Raw genomic sequence first — 17,436 nt, forward strand, 5'->3', positions numbered from 1 at the left:
GAAAGAAACCACATGCTTTCGCTCTGCTGCGCCATGCTGACTAGAAGCGGTCAGCAGATAAGAGGGTCGTAAAATATATGCAAGAGCAGAGGAGTACCATGTTCAATAGCCCGAGAGTTCATGTATCAACAGCTGCAGAAATTAGCAGAACACCTGCATCCAGCATCAAAGTCAACAGCACTAATGTGAGAGAAAGTGGAATAGAACATTATGTCCAATATTCCAATATGTGGTTTAATGTTCTGCATTTCTCATTAGTAGGTCACTTTGATACTAAAAGTATGATTCTATGTAATGACTCTATGATATCTGTACTGTCCCTGTTGATGGTAATTTTGATACCATAGATTTAATAGAGACCCAGTCAGACCAATAGTATGAAAAATCAGGAACAGAGTTTATTTACAATGATGCGCATCAAGGGAGAGACAGCATGACTTCACCTAAAGATCCATCAGCTGCTCTAACTAGACAAGGAAATAGTTAGAGTTTAAGTATCCTTCCAGGCTGACGGGAGATGGCGTTGGTTGTCCCATCTCACGTGGACTACACTGAATCAAACCCTGATTAGTGGCAGCCTGGCAATCTGGAGCAGATAGCTACTGACGCAGCCATGCAGAACAGTGAAACACTGCAAAGTCATAATATTCATGCTTATCTCTAAACACAGTCACACACAGATATACACAGGGACAGTACAGATATCATACAGTCATTACATAGAATCATACTTTTAGTATCAAAGTGACCCACTAATGAGAAATGCAGAACATTAAACCACATAGTGGAATATTGGACATAATGCAGAACATTAAACCATATATTGGAATATTGGACATAAAGTTCTATTCCACTTTCTCTCACTGTGTATATCTCTGTGTGACTGTGTTTAGAGATAAGCAGGAATATTATGACTTTGCAGTGTTTCACTGTTCTGCTAGGCTGCGTCAGTAGCTATCTGCTCCGGATTGCCAGGCTGCCACTAATCAGGGTCTGATTCGGTGTAGTCCACGTGAGATGGGATGACCAATGCCATCTCCCGTCAGCCTGGAAGGATACTTAAACTCTAACTATTTCCTTGTCTAGTTAGAGCAGCTGATGGATCTTTAGGTGAAGTCATGCTGTCTCTCCCTTGATGCGCATCATTGTAAATAAACTCTGTTCCTGATTTTTCATACTATTGGTCTTTATTGTCTTTTATTGTAGTGGATTACACTACAATTTGATAAACAACTACTGAAGAACTTTTACAGAACCTCCATTGAAAGTGTCATCACTGGGAGTATAACAGCTTGGTATGGAAATAGCACTGAGCTAGACCCTAAAGCTCTGAAGAGAGTAGTGAGATCAGCTGAACGTACCACCAGAAGTGCCCTACCCAACCTACAGGAAATTTACATAAGGAGATGTCAGTCGAGAACAAGAAAAATGATCAGGGATCCCAGTCACCCCAAGAACTGCCTCTTCTCTATCCTACGGTCTGGGAAACGTTACCGCTGCCTGAAGTCCAACACGGAGAGAATGCGGAAAAGTTTTTACCCCCAGGCTATCAGGATTCTAAATGAGGATTGTAGCAGGAGCACCAGCATAGCCTAAACACTTTCTTTATTCTTCTCCCTTTTTTATATATATATCCTTTGCACAGTCTTGGAGTCAGTGGAACAAGCATTTCACTGCATTTATAGGCTACCTGTATAATGTATGTGACAAATAAACATTTGATTTGATTATGAAATACAACATGAACTAAAGACGGAATCCGTTCATTTTGTAGGCTAGTTTGCTGGTAAGCCTACACATGCAGAAAACCTGATAGGCTATGCGTAGCGTTTTAAGGTGGGACAATGCTCTGAATTAAAACAAGCTAACTTCAAATTCACGTAAATTGCAACTTTAATTACATTTTGTAGTTGTTACAAACAAGGTATTACATATTCAGTAAGGGTAAGGTACCAAAATCAAGTACCGTTGAATACCGACACCAAACCTCAGACAACAGCACCGATATCGGTTCAAATGTGATCGGTACCCAACCCTAGTGTAACATTACTGGTGCGCTTCATAAAATCACATCGCCAATATAGCATAAAAACTACACCTCCCATCAACGCTAGCAGTTTTCGCGTTGTGACTCGCTAGTCGCTTCTATCAAATTCAAGGGTGCGCAGAAAAAGCAGAAAGTTAGACTAGCCAGCCAAAATGCAAAGTAGAACTAATTTCTTCAATCCACCGAATTCATCGGATATATGAGGAACAGGATGAGATTCTGAAAATGCAGTGAGAGAAGGAAAAGGTACATGCCTTTTAGCCCAGTTGACGTATTGGCTGCAATATGCAAAATATAGCTGTAGTGAACAGGCACAAAAGTAGCCTCCCGTAATACTCCTGTTTTCTTCGAAGGTAGAACGCTACAGACAACTCCAGGCTTCCATGCATGCTTGTTTGTTTTACACCGAATACAAGCTTAAGTGCAAAACGAAAGTATGCATAGGCCTACCATTTGCCAACTGCCCCCGTCAATGCTGATATTTCAAATAAATATAAATATCATTGATTAGACTATGTTGGGTTTTGTGGAAGAGAAAATTCACGGTTTAAGTAGTAGTATTGGGCAGTATGCAGTCAGATAGGTCACCATGGGCTTATTTGGATTAGCTACAGGTGGATTCACAAATAAATAAATTGGCCTAGTGACCTATTTGGCAGGATAGCTTACTTCATATACAGGCTATATGCAAATATGGCAATGCATTATATTATTTTACATTAACAAAATGTAGAAAAATAGAACGGACTGAAAATAAAGTAGGCACTGGTATTCTTTAAAATCTTGTTTCCTGTAAATGTTGTCAGTGATTCTTAACCTTATCAATTGGTGCACTGGCATGTGTATCTGTTAGCTGCAGTGTAAAGTTACATTATGTGTAATTTAAGTACAGAACTGACTGGGCCCCTAGATTTTTGTCTGTGCTCCTAAATTTTTTAACTTGGGCGCACAAGTGCTCCTGGAATTTTTTTTAGTGTAGAGCCCTGAAGTTACTTGGCTACCAAAGAAATCAGTTGGTACAGACACTGGCTTCTGTCAAATGTGTGTCTCTAAATCTCACCGTGACATCCCAGGGTCTGAAGAGGAACTGGCGGTTCAGGTTGGACTTCTCGATGGTGTCCATGTCTGTGACGATGATCTCACCCTCCCCACTAGCCAGGCCCATCATGGCAAAGTTCTTTAGCAGCTCACAGCCAATGGCTCCAGCTCCAACCTGGTGACAGCAGAAAACAGCAATTTAACATATACATGTAAACACCTACTAAATTAAGCATTAACTAAACAATGTTCATGCCGAAAAAGATATAAAGAAAGGCCAGATGTCCATGTGGCTGTAGGCTGTTACAAAGGATTGTTGGTAGAAAACGGCCACTTGAACACCACAAGTCAGCTCATATCTCAGAGCATTAACGGTAAACTTAATGATTCCTGATGAGGTGGGATAAACTCGACAAGATCTTTTATCCGGTGATAAAGGTTTACATCAGAGGTCAGATGAAATCTGACTCAAAGTTAAAGCTCCCTTCCCCCCACATGTGATGCACCTACGGATGAACTACCCATTAATTGTAACACCTTCCACTGCACTATTCATTATTCAGCAAAGAAAATGGGACACCCCTTACCAGGAAGTAGCGCTGCTTGGAGAGCAACTCCTGAATTTTGGTTCCAAATACAGCAACCTGTCCATCATACCGACAATTCCTCTGAAAAAATAAAATAGAAAATACTTCAGACATCTTAAATACTTCCTTATTTATTTCTATTCTATTGAACTTCCAGGTGACTTACAGGTGCACACTCCTCCTCAGTGGGCGTGACTCCCTCGGCCTCAGGCAGGCACTCCAGAGCATCATAGTACAACCACTGCATGACGGGCATGAACTTCCCAGTACAGGCCTGCAGGAGCCCAACACAATGCATGTTAATGGGAGAACACAACCAGAGTGGCTATGTTCCATATATCCTACAGATATCGCTTCAGCAGGGGAGTTTTGAACATTCTAATAAAAGAATGTGTTCATAAACAACAGAACTCCATGTTACATTCAATGGATCAAAACATTCTTTAGAATATTCATTCTAAATCATTTTAAATCACACCGGTGTAACAATAACTTCCTGAAGAGATATTGAAGACTTATTTTCAACTTTTTGAATTAGGGCAAATTTGTCTGGTATCTCTCGCACAGTGACTACAACTCACACACACACACACACACAACCTTTTCAACACCTCGCACTTAGAAAGCTGCAGCAGTGGGCCAGCAGTTGCACTCACCTTCATAACTTCCTGGGCAGCCAGTCCACCGATGAAGGCGTTGATGGGCGCCAGGTCTCCAGCGGACACCGAGGCCAGCTTCTTCAGGAGCGCCTCGTCAAGCTGATCCTGCTTGGCAGAGCCGGTCTGAGCAGCGTTCACCTCTCCAGCCAGAGCCACCAGCTCGTCAGCGTCCGCCTGCCCACAAACACACACCGAAGGTTTTCAAATGAAGCTCGAGTCAGAGTGGGAGCAAGGGGAGATGACTGGTTATTTTCTTTTATTAGGGTATGCGTTTTGTATATAACTAGGTTTTTAGCAATTGTGTTATTGGTTTCTAAGTTTACGGACTGTAAGCTAGTTCTAAACAAAGTCCATGATGCTTCGACATGATACCTGAACAACTACGTAACTGCAATTCATCAAGACATTATTTAGTTGATTTATTTATATGGTACAGAGATATTTTCCTATTTATAATAATAATATACTTATTTTTTTTTTTTAAGTAAGACATCTCTATCAATCACCTACAGATCACAGAAAATGACAGGCAGAAACTGAGATTCTGCTCGCTTCTTTTATGACAGCGCTTCTTCTGTCAAGTAAAGGACAGAACTAGATAAAGTGATCAAAAGGCATTTTGTATATCCAAACCCCTCTGGATAAAAGAAACGGATATGATTGTAAACACCCTACTATATGTTTCAGAGATGTCGATTCATCCTGACCCCTGCATGTCTGATCCCTATGCTATTGGACCTAAAGGCAGCAGGAGACTTGCCTGGTTCCAGGGCTTGGGTAGCCGGCTGTGTTTCTTCTCGTAGGCGTGCAGAGCTTGGAAGCCAACATGCAGCTGCCCTGGACGGTCAAACTTGGCAAAGTCGGTCAGCATGAACTCTGGCTCGGCCATGGAGGACGACAACGATTTCTGCAGAGGCAACAAAAAATAAGATTTCCAGTTGTCATTTCTGACGAGTCATTCTCCATTTTGGGAGTCCGTGTCAGGAGAAGCTCATTTGTTCAGGTGCCGTCTCATCACTCCAAATCACAGAGAGATGAGACACCGACCTCGTTTTGGGAATTGGACATCGTAATGAGAACAGGAAAGAGAGGGAGGGGTTGTGACTCACAAAGGAAATCTTCTTGGGCATCTTGACCTGGGAGACAATGCCACCCCGTACGTAGTCACTGAAGGAGGTTGTGTCACAGATGCTGAAAGTGTAGGGCCCTGGAAGAGAAGAGCATTATTAATAAAAGTGGGTTTGTGAAAAGCAGATCAGACAGTAAAGGCCTATTCACACCAAGAACGATAACGATAACTATAACCATAACGATAAAAGCGTTTCTCCTTGTGTTAATGAATGTGACTTAAAATTCAATGGGTTCTGATTGGCTATTAACGTTCTGAAAATCGCTCTGAAAGTGATCCCCAACAATATCGTTCTTCATGTCGTTATAGTTAATGTGTGAACGTCGTCATTCATAATAACGAGAACGATATTTATTTATAGTTATCGTTCTTGGTGTGAATGGGCCTTAAGCATCGGAATGACTGCATATTCAGGGATGCCTTTGCAGCATTACATCTGCCCAAACATAGCATATTAACTACAGCTGAGAATAGGGATGTCAAAGATAAAGTCCCAATGTAGCTGATGGCTGTTCTAACAGTTACAAAGGAGTACATCTGTGTTCAACTTTCAAATGGCTGCTTTGATTTTGTAAGATGATCCTTTGTGGTTTGGGGAAAAAAACTGTCACCACAGCAGCTCGTTGCAGGTGAGACTGAACACACCTGTTTCAGACTTACCAAGGGCTTTGATTTCTATTGGCTGGCAGCCGTTGAGTTCAGTCATGCCCTGGACTTCTGTGAAGGTAACGTGATCGCCACTTTCAAATCCGTGACGAGCCTCATCGAGACAAGTCACCACACCAGCGGAGTCCTAAAAAAACAAGATAGAACTGTTAATGGCAAAGGGACCTCAGAAGACCTACTGCAATACAATGATACTGTTATGTTCTTATGCTCTTATGTTCTTAGTCTTTGCTTCCTGACAGATGTCATCTGTATTTGTAAAATGTTCTTACCAGGGACTCTTTCTTATTGACCTCTTTTTATTGACCTCTTTTCTCTAATATATACTGGACACCCTATCGCCCTATCACCCTTTCAAACAGGGCTATTTAAGAATTCACCTGCATGCTGCCCAACAGCTTACTGTGAGCATAGTACTGATGAGGAAGTAACAGCAATAAAAGATGACAGAAGTGACTGCACGACCACAATGCATCAGTAACAATGAGCAGGCTAGCCCTGTATTGCACTGCTCTACACTAAGGCATGAGTGGTGAGTCACTGACCTTGGTGATCATAGAGATCATGGCGCTGAGAGGCTCTTCACCATTGGGGTCAAAAACCATCATCTCGTCCCCAAAATCACAGAACAACTGCCTGCAAGACAAGACAAAACAAAACAGATTCACAACCTGGGCTTCCAACAGAGAGAAACTACTAATGTCAAAAATATCGGTCACAAATATCAGTCAAAAACGTATGAACCAAGATGCTGCCATCTAAACAAAATTTGTCATGCTCAAGTTCTGAAGAACCCCAATAATAAAGGGGTGAGAACTCAATTTTAATCTTTTATTTGGTCATAAAACTTTCATAAAAATGAAGTTACACAACGGCTGAGAGTCAAAACAGGCCCAAGCCCAGTGTTATGTTGTGGCCTTGTGAAGCCCTTCAGTGAAGCGGCTAGCCCTCTTACCCAAACAGGCCACGCGTGTCTGCTATTATCAGCTTGACGCCCTTGCTGTGGCAGAAGTCCCCGACGCGCATCTGCTCCTCCAGACTGGAGTTGGTCAGCACAACCACCTGCACCGGAAAAAACAGCCATTAAACTACGATCTTCACGGAGAACAAAGCCACAACATGGAAAACCAAAAGAAAGGCCAACGTATTTACAAAGACTTTAGGGACACTGCACTGTTTGTTTGTTTGTTTTTTAGTGAAAACATCTGTTTCTAGATGCAGCCACGCTGCCTTTTTCAAATCTGTTTTTTCAAGTGTGCAGTTTCTTCCTTTTTACTTTATAACACATCCGTGACCAGCACTCGGCTGAGAAGTATTCACAGTGTGCATTACCTCTTCCCCCCCAAAAAAGCGTCCTTTTAGAACATACTTTTGTTTGTCCCATGATGCTCTTAAGTGAGCATTGTTCATACTGTATGGTATGTATGTAAGACTACTGTTAAGTCTTCTGGAGGAGTTGTGGGCCTAATTTAACGTGTTCGTAAAAATGTAGTATAAAAAAGTGAGACCAGAGTTCCAGTCACGGAGAAGAAGTACAATCAAGGTGGAAGTTTAATTTAGCTGTATACAGTGGCAAAGCATAGATAATTATATAGTGACAGTAGCAGTCAGAAGACGTACAGGCTACCGTAATCACTGACGTACATGGCGCTTGACGCCAAGTACAAATATCATACAAAGAAGTTAAGTAGGAGCATACTTTAGTGTCAAAGTGACCTATTAAATTAAATAAAATAATTAAATTAGGCTTATGAACATGGAAACAAAGACAGCCTGAGCCTGTCAGTTTTTGCACTACAACACTTCTCCACACACACACACAATACTATTTATTTATTATTTATTTTTTAGGAGCAACAAAAACACAATCATTTTATTCTTATACCCGTATAATGAGATGTAATAAAGACAATCTTTGAATGAAGGTGCCTGCTTGATAACCCCAGTGAAATGCTCTTGAAGGCTTTTCTTTTTTGCCCACAAAGGTTGCTTTGCTAATGATTTTGTTTTTGATGGTAAATAGGCTTAGCTGTTGATTGGCCACTGTGTGAAATCTCCTAACTACAGCACTAGGAATCTAACAAACATATTTTAAATGGTGTACCTGGAACTGGGTGAGATAGTCGTTGGTGAGGGTTCCGGTGTAAGAGACCACAGGCACGTAGCTGTTAAGCTCGGCAAGCCTGAGCTGGCTGACGTCGGCACGGTTCTTCCCCAGGTCCTCTTCACGCAGGTAGAACTGAAGCCAGACAACAGAGAACATACATGAACACGCACATACACGTCAACGGCTTGAACTTTAACCAATGCCACAGCACAGCTCTCTAAGGGCTCATTATAACAAAGCTGAATAAGACAACACTACAGAGCATGTACCATAGTCATGTGTACCTCTAGTGGGTAAAGTAGGTCAAATGCAAACCTAGTCATACATCACCAATTGATGCTGTACACGGACAGCTCATTTTAAAGTTTCCTGGAGCTCTTGGCCATTAGATACATTACATTCAAGTTTACCCTGCAGATACAACTTGCTTTTTAGCGTTTTAAGGTCTTCTCACAATCAAATCGTTCACAGGAATTTCTCAAGGTGCAAACATAGGGCTTGGCAATACGGTCGAAAAAGGAATCTTTCAGTTTTCAGGTGGGAGTGCCACCAGATGACAGAATTACAGTTTACATGTTCTAAAGCATTTGGCAGACAGTAAGTGTAGGCTGTTTATAACACAATTAGTTATGAATGTGTCATCAACCACCAGCAAGTAAATACACCAACATTGCTCTACCACAAGGATGGTTTGGTTCCACTTTGGTTCCTACAAATCTGCGGTTTACTGGCAGCTTTAAAACACCACAACATTGAAAGCGGGAAGTAACTTGTCAACCAACAAGAGTTAAATCGTAAATTAACGGTAACTCCAGAGAAGTGCTGATATTGGAGTGACGGCAGAGTTAACTTGATACAACACCCTGTCCTTGTGCAACAGGCCATTGAAGCAACAGCAGTGCAAGAGATGTTCGTGTCCCCTGACCTGAGAGGAGAGGTCGCGCCACTCAGCCACCCCCTGGTCGTGCAGGGTGACGCTCTTGACTCCGGCCAGGATGACATTCTTGGCGATCTCGACACCAAGGCCACGCATTCCTGAGATCAGGACATTGGAGGTCTGCATGCGCTTCATGGCCTCATGGCCCAACACGTACCTGAGGAGGCAGACGGAGGAGGAGTGTCACACACACACTTACATATTCACACACTTCATCCTAAACAGGTACCACCTGCTCCTCTGTGGCACACACACAAAAAAAAAAAAAACAGACAAAATGAATCACAAACACACACAGAAAGAGACATTCACACACAGATTCACACACACAGAGCTCATCTCAAGCTGACTAGGCAGCATGCTGATTAGGCAGGGACAACTCACAATATCTTATAAACACACAAATACACCTTAACACAACCCTGCAGACAGAACAGGAAGGATGCACCCCCCCCCCCCCCCCCCAATCACAAAGGTGTTCATAACAAACAGCTATCAATCGGACGGTGCACTACTACTTCAACAATATCTGCTCGCCATTGACATTACAGTGCAGCATTAGACCAGTGTAATACTGTGTGCGTCTGCTGGAGTGACGTATATCAGAGGGCGTGCACATGGTTTGGTGTAGACGTCAATGTAACATCCAGGCATGAAAACGGGTCAGGGGTGAAAAAGGTGAAAAGGGCGCGCGAAGAGGGAATGGCCTTTTCATAGCAAAACAAGCGCGAGTGACATTGTTGCCAATAGTGCATAGCTTCCATGGAGTATGAAGTTGCCTAAGACCAGAGATTTATAAAGAAAACAAACTACAAAATGACTCATTTTTACAAAAAAATACTTTTCTTCTTTTTGGCTTGGGCCTAAGTGTGAAGGGGCCCACTTGCACTGTTTGGCAACATGCTTTAGCCCGGCCCTCCTCTCCTCCTCAGTAATCTACATGAGTTTTCTTCAAAGCTTGCTTTCTTTCTTTAAGCCTGAAGTCATCATACATTTCTGAAGATTTCATAGGCCTAATGGACACTTCATAGTAGACTATTAGAATGAGTCTGAATAAGATAAGTCTGAATATTTGTTGGACCAAACCAGGTAATAATAATAATAATAATAAACTTGGGTAGGGTAGACTAGGTTTTAATTTGTAAAATTGGTTTTAATAGTTTTAACCTGCAGCATAGGCTACTTACAGATTGTGGCATTGTGCTAGTTTGTTTAAACAACCAATAAAGTTGTGTGAACAGTATTCACATTACATGTTAAACCCTGTGGACACAGACTAGGCCTACTGATCAGGCCACTGAACGTTTCTTAAAAGACAGCATTACCATGTCAAACACTGCTTTTGTCTCTGAACTCGACAAAACGCACCAGCTCAATTAAGGAGCATTTAATTCAACTATTTAGTTATTCACATTAGCCTTTGCTATACTGATAAAGTATGCATATTTGCTTCACCTTTTGTCGATCTACATGGCTCAAACTGCACGTATTCTTCATCAAATGAACTCGTTATGTCTATATTTCTGTCCAATATCGCTAACTTTAACAACAGCCTATGCTACGTTGCTACACCAATCTCAACGTCTTTTTCTGACAGAAGTTAAAAGTTTCAACTAGCCCACCTGTGACATCAATAAGCATCTCTCCTCGCCGGGCTCACATTCCAGCTGACATTTCAGACGCATACTATATAGTCACACAGACAGGGAGGCTATTCCAGCGCAAGCGTTCTGTTCGCGTTGCATCCGCGGCAACATTTAGCTTTCACTGTTTAATAGGCTAAATGCATAGGGGCTGCATTCACATAATCGTTGCTGGATCAGACAAGTTTTTAATTGGGCTCTTGTCTTACAACGCATCAAGAATCAAGATGCGTCTGCGCGTGATTTGTAAACTCAGTTGTAAACCCCCCCCCCCCCCCCCCACAATATTTTCTCATCGGATCTGCGCGAACCACGTAAGTCCCCTATTTTGGATTCAAAACGGCGAATTTCGCCGAAAGGTGGAGTTTTCATGCCTGAACATCCAATATTTTACAAACCACAGACTATGCTACAAGGGCACCAACTGCACCTACACATGAACTCAAAACAGACTACAGAGTATCAGGCCAACTATGTGTTTGGTATCTGCAGCTGTCTATGTGCAAAGACACAAACTAGTGGCAGGCAGGCAGAGTGAAATACAAACATTAATTGAGCCACAGGCAACAATGTTCAACATTGAAGACTCTTGAGATATCTCTCTAATTGTTGCGTCGTCATAGTAAATATATGCGTTAGGGGTGTAAAGATAAACCGATACGTATCGGTATCCGTTTTTTAACGTGTAAGATACGGCTACATCGGTGCGTGACGCCCTGTATCGGAATAAAACTGAAATGAACCAGTCGCTATATCGATTTACGAATCTGTTCACAACCTTTTCTGCTCGCTCAGACTCTCATTTACGTTGCAAGCACTTCCTGTTTTGAAGCTCCACGTGGCACGGATTTGTGGGTAATGCAGTTCGTTTTTGGCTACATTCATTGCCCAAAGTTGTCAAAGGACCTCATTACCCATACTGCAATTTAAGCATGTGACAACTCGCACTCGCATTCCTAAAAAGCAATGATAGTCTGTAGAGTAGCCTTACGTTTGATGAAGGGATTTCCTTAATGTTAAAGAATAATTTGGCCCTTGCTGCTAAAACGAATACAAATTATTATTTTGTTCATATTCACTCAGACTTGTGGCATTATAGGTTTCTGCATATTAGCTCTACCGTTGGAACAAAATAAGCCCAGAGAGTTCATTGACATGTAGGCCTATTTTATTCTTGTAGGCTATACGAGATAAGGCCAAGAGTGTCTTAAGCACTGTTTTATTTTATTTCGGTATTGTCTTACCTCAACAATAGGCTACAGCTCCTTGAAAGCAATCAGATATAACTATAAAATCTATAAAGTCTCTAAAAATGTATTTTTATGTTGTATTTGGCTGCTGTGTTTGACTGAAATGTAGACTATTCTTTTTTCATTTTCAATACAGTATATGATACAAACCTCAGTAGAGATATTCATATTCACACATTTTTTTTGCCTAATTGACAACCATGACCATGATAATTGATAATATAAAATGAATGTGCACCTTGAGCAAATGATAAAAAATCTTTCAGAATGCTTTTCATTCTTGAACTGCACCGAATAGCATCGAATCGCATCGAATCGTACTAAATCGCTTTTTATGAACATGTATCTTTTCTTGTATCGAATCGTGCCTATGTATCTAGATGTGAATCTTATCGTCTTTTACATGAGAGATTCACACCCCTAATATGCGTCGTCATAGTAAATATATGCGTCTTATTGTGCAGTCATGAATGTTTTCAGTGGGAAAGCAATCTCTTAGGGGGGGCTACAGAGATAAACTCCATTGGTCAGACTATCCGCTATGAGACACTGAGGCACAGGCCAATCTTTCTCAGCCACAGAGAGCATTTATTGCATGATCTTTTTTTTTTTTTTAATTCAGTTTACCATTTCAAAAGTTATCAACACATATCAACATATAATATAACAAATCTCATCTAACTGAGCACATCACCAATCTTTAAGATTGAATGAGAAAGGAAGAAAAGGAATGCCAGCCAAACACTTGATCAGCAGATCAAATCAATAACAATCTCCAGAAAAAAAAGAAATTCAATTCACTTCTCTAGCAATCCTCTGGGAAGTATCAGTGTCTGCAAAAAGTAACCAAACCGTTCTGTTCAACAAGCAGACCAGAGAAGCGAAGAGAGTCTTCTGTGGTTCAATGAAACAGGCATGCTGCTTTATCACAGGGATAAAATAAGAACTTACAGCTGTCGGGAGTACAGGCCTTCATCGATCTCAGCATCACTGCCATTCTTAGCCATGCCCTGTGGAAGATCAAAGGCAGTGAGCACATATTAATCCAGTCATAGAACCAAAACTGTACTTATAACCAACATATTTAGGGGAAAAAGGCAACTTAAATGAACATGTCACATTTCTTTCACCAGTACTGCTGCTAATAAATTGGTATACCAAAGTGAGACATGAGATCCAGTCATAGAGAAGTAGCACAATTAAGATTAATTGTGTAATTAATAAGTTTAATTTAGCTGTGTACAGATAAGGCACACACAAAGCACAAGGCACTTCAGAATATGTGTCTCTGACTTGACAAATCATACAGTGACAGTTCAGGCTACTCTAATCAACGACACATATGGCATTTGACGCAAAACAAGCAATAAGAAGTGATATTAATATTAATTTCTGAACATACCAATAATACATATAACCAGGCAGCAGGTGTCAACCAGAATGACAAGCTGTGGAAAATGCACTGGTTTCTGATAAAATAGTGCTGTTCCTGCACTGACGCATTACATTTCTAAGCGCTCAAATACTTTTTGAATTTTGTTCCTATCTGCTACAGGGGCTGAGAAATCAATCGTTTAGTAGGCGTTGACACAATGGCTGAATTTCCAGAAAAACTTTTTAGGCGGGGTTTCTGAAATCACCCATAGGTTTTACAGGCATTTTTTCCAGGCGTTTTAGGCCTAAATGGGTTAATCTATTTCAATAATTTAACAACGTTTCGACGTTAGTATATATTTTTTCACACTTTTTTCACATACTACAACCTATATTCATACCAACACAATCAAATTCGTGACTACAGAGTTTTATTTTAGCATGGGTTTCCTCCGTAAAAGAGACATGCATGTAACTTCACAGCATGCGTTTAAAACCCTTAAATTCACGGACGTGTTTTAGCTTTATTTTTTTGGCAAAAAACGTCACTCTTAACAGCCACCAGTCTTTGAGAAGACGTGAAATATCCACTGGAATTTTGTTTCTTTCTATTACACCTGCCAGGGAATCCGTGTTATGTGGTTAAGCTGCTGCCTAGCAGGTAAAACATGTTTAAATGGATATATATATTTTAGAGCCCGACCGATAAAGGATTTTGAAGGCCGATACCGATACAAATATTTGTTAATTTAAAAATCCGATATTCCGATATATCGGCCGATATATTTTTTTTTTTTTCAGAAACGCGCAACAAAACATTAACTTTCCCTAACTAGTTATTTGTAGTTATTTATGAGTATTGACTAAAATAATATGATAATGCATTTCAAAAACAAACTTGATTATTTTGAAATAATATCACAGTGGAACAGAGGAACATCGAAATATATTAAAGTTCTGATAAATAAAATGTATAAAACTGGAAACTTAAGATATGAAACTTAGTCTTTTGAACAAAAACATAATAACAACAACCAAATCAAAGTTACCAGTATTAAAATACTTAGTAAGCTTCATAAATATAACTTTGAACTAAGATTTAATAATTACAAAAAATAATGATGACATTATTACTATCATCATCATTTGTATTATCATTAAACAAGATAAAGGTCACTCTTAAATGTTTGAGTGTGCGTGTGTAATAATTAGTCCCTATTGCCTTATAATACCTTATAATTACAATGTCAGCTTGCTTATCCCTTTACCTGCACTTTTAAAATTATTTCCCATCAAGCTACATCAAACCATTTTCAATCATCAGTTGCTGCCTGCCTTCTAAAACCTACTATTTAGTGATCTAAATCCAGTAACTCGTTAATCATTACTGTAATCAGTCATTGGATTTCACACACGTGTAAAAGAAAAGCTAACTTTCATGCGCAAGCTACGTTTTGCACAAGCTACGTTTGATACTTTTTCTCTATGTCTAAATGTTCACTCCTCGCACGTCTAACTTACATTTTACAATGCAGGGACTGTAACTACAGATATACTAGTTATAAATCATTACTTTATTTAGGCAGAATAAGTTCGTTGTGGTTTCCAAGCTCATTAATGTTAACGTTAGCTGTCTTCCACTGATATTCATGGCATTAGCTAGCTTTGTGGTTAGCTAGTCTATGATGAGCCCTAATTTAGCAATGGATAACGTCATACTGCAAATTGTAAACATACGCTTTCAAAATAACAGGCCGGGGAGAGATGATACGTCTCACTGCTAACTGTCACGCTATTAAAGAAATACATCTTCAGTCACATTGTCAAAAGTTAAAAGGACAGACAGTCAACTACACTGTAACAACGTAACGTAATTACTAGCTAATTCCTCTTCACTCTTGGTTTATTTAACAGCAGCAAAACTGGACATTGTTTTCACGAATTTTGTCATGCTTATTTGAGTTAAGAGAACTGATGGGGATGTTCTTTTAATTGTTATTTCAAGCAATGTATGTCTCGTGACCAAATCACCATGAACACACTTCACTGATGATCTCTCTGCCTGACTCTGGCTAGATCAGCAGGTTGCAGGATGTGTGGCGCGTTATACACGAGTGTTTCCAGCAGGGATGGTGTAGAGTGCCCTCTGTTGGACAAACTATACAACGCCAACACTCATGACATGGTTGAAGGTTGTTTCGTCCGTTTTTATTTTATTTTAAAAATATTCATTTATCGGCCATTATAAATGCCGATACCGATAGTTTGGAAAATGCCTAATATCGGCCGATAATATCGGCCCGCCGATAAATCGGTCGGGCTCTAATATATTTTTATTATATGATGCCACATGTCTACATTCAATGCTATTTAAGCCACTTCGAAAGTTTGTTTAGATCCAGTGATTCTGCCTTCATGGAAATGCAACTTCAGGGGGCAGCCGTGGCCTACTGGTTAGCACTTCGGACCTGTAACCGGAGGGTTGCCGGTGCGAACCCCGACCAGTAGGCCGCTGTTGATGCAGGCAGCTCACTGCGCCGGGATTAGTGTGTGCTTCACCTCACTGTGTGTACACTGTGTGCTGTGTGTGTTTCACTAATTCACGGATTGGGATAAATGCAGAGACCAAATTTCCCTCACGGGATCAAAAGAGTATATATACTTATACTTAAACGTTCACACTTCAGTACTCTATTAATTAAGGGTTAATGATAAATGGGTTTCTGCCCATAGAGGTTTGAAGAAATGGTCCTTACGTTAGAGGGTGTGTAGGAAGAAATGGTCCTTACGTTAGAGGGTGTGTAGGAAGAAATGGTCCTTACGTTAGAGGGTGTGTAGGAAGAAATGGTCCTTACGTTAGAGGGTGTGTAGGAAGGTTCAGTTCTGACAGAGTTAGAGGAGGAGCAGTGGGATCCCGTCTTCGTCTCTGATCCTGACAAGCGACGCTTCTTGGACAGCGGCGAGCTGGACATCTGCGAAACACAGGTGTTTGTTTATTTTCCTAGAACAGGCAATGTTCAACAAGACTCCGCAGCAGACAAAAACAAAAGACTGCTGGTCCTACTCCTGAACCTTCCAGAGGTTTTAATGGCTACCACAGCTCTATCTATCAGAATCAACAGTAGAATCCTAATGGTGCCAGCTGGACTAAAGGGCTTTAACTGCTACATTCTGCCAGGCCTAACTTCTTCACAGCAGGTGCCTCAGCATAGCAACAACCAGCCATTATTATAACACCAACTACACAATATGGTCTACTTTAGGAGGTGCTTATCAAATGGTCCATAAACCGCTGGCAAAGCAAACATGCGAGAACGTGAACACAGCAGGATCAATACCATTAGCCCATAAACTTAATACAACTTGATCGTTTCAGTGTTATGCCATAAATAAGAGCTTAAAAGAGCCTCACTTTGCTTCAATATTAGGTCACCCATAATCTCAATCCTGTCGACGCTTGAACAGATACAATGCTAGTACTGCAGCCATATCCAATTACCCATCCCGTGTTTCATCGAACAAAGTGCGACTTCCACCACTGCATGCAAGGCTAAATGGCAATGCAGTGTCTGGCCACCAATCAAACTCCCTGCTTTGCCAACACCAGACTGTATGCCCCTTGTGGCTCTGTTTTGAAGTGGACAGCTTTTTTAAAGTGTAGTCTTCCTTATCACTGAGGATAAGGGAAGAAGATTAACCCGAAACAAGGCTGACAGGCACCACTGTGTAAAGAGGACAGCATACAACATAACAGACAGCACAGAACTCGCTCCTCTCAGCTCAATTAACTTGAGTGTAGGCAAGTGTATCACATGGGGCTCCCCCATCTTATCTCAACAGCTATTTCCAGCCAAAACATTAGACATACAGTACATCTGAGAATCTGGGAAACTGCTAACAAAAAAAAATGACCCAGATTACCTAGTTCCAGAAGCTCTTTTTCGTGACTAACAAGGTTAAACTTAGCCTTTAATCTTCATTTTATGGTTGTCAATGCCA

The 17,436-nt window shown here is 40.8% G+C and overlaps 1 protein-coding gene across 4 annotated transcripts in view; it reads right to left on the reverse strand.

Annotated features, from left to right (window-relative positions):
• Nucleotides 1-17,436, reverse strand: part of uba1 (ubiquitin-like modifier activating enzyme 1) — a 31,070-nt gene that overhangs the window by 8,332 nt on the left and 5,302 nt on the right. For 3 of the 4 annotated variants that reach the window (XM_076277042.1, XM_076277043.1, XM_076277041.1), the window contains exons 2-14: nt 16,293-16,409; nt 13,015-13,073; nt 9,159-9,327; nt 8,231-8,365; nt 7,082-7,188; nt 6,672-6,762; nt 6,121-6,253; nt 5,441-5,538; nt 5,092-5,238; nt 4,329-4,505; nt 3,839-3,946; nt 3,673-3,753; nt 3,108-3,260 (exon numbers count right to left, since the gene is read on the reverse strand). In XM_076277042.1, coding sequence (XP_076133157.1) covers nt 3,108-3,260; nt 3,673-3,753; nt 3,839-3,946; nt 4,329-4,505; nt 5,092-5,238; nt 5,441-5,538; nt 6,121-6,253; nt 6,672-6,762; nt 7,082-7,188; nt 8,231-8,365; nt 9,159-9,327; nt 13,015-13,073; nt 16,293-16,409 — 1,575 coding nt within the window. Of the gene's footprint in view, nt 1-3,107; nt 3,261-3,672; nt 3,754-3,838; nt 3,947-4,328; nt 4,506-5,091; nt 5,239-5,440; nt 5,539-6,120; nt 6,254-6,671; nt 6,763-7,081; nt 7,189-8,230; nt 8,366-9,158; nt 9,328-13,014; nt 13,074-16,193; nt 16,237-16,292; nt 16,410-17,436 lie in introns of those variants that run through there. The other variant, XM_076277044.1, reaches the window with a different exon arrangement.

This window comes from Alosa pseudoharengus, unplaced genomic scaffold (genome assembly GCF_046254945.1).
Source record: "Alosa pseudoharengus isolate Yale_2024_CS ecotype anadromous, Long Island Sound unplaced genomic scaffold, YU_APseudo_1.1 YU_APseudo_1.1_scf_9, whole genome shotgun sequence".
NCBI classification, from domain to species: Eukaryota; Metazoa; Chordata; class Actinopteri; order Clupeiformes; family Clupeidae; genus Alosa; species Alosa pseudoharengus.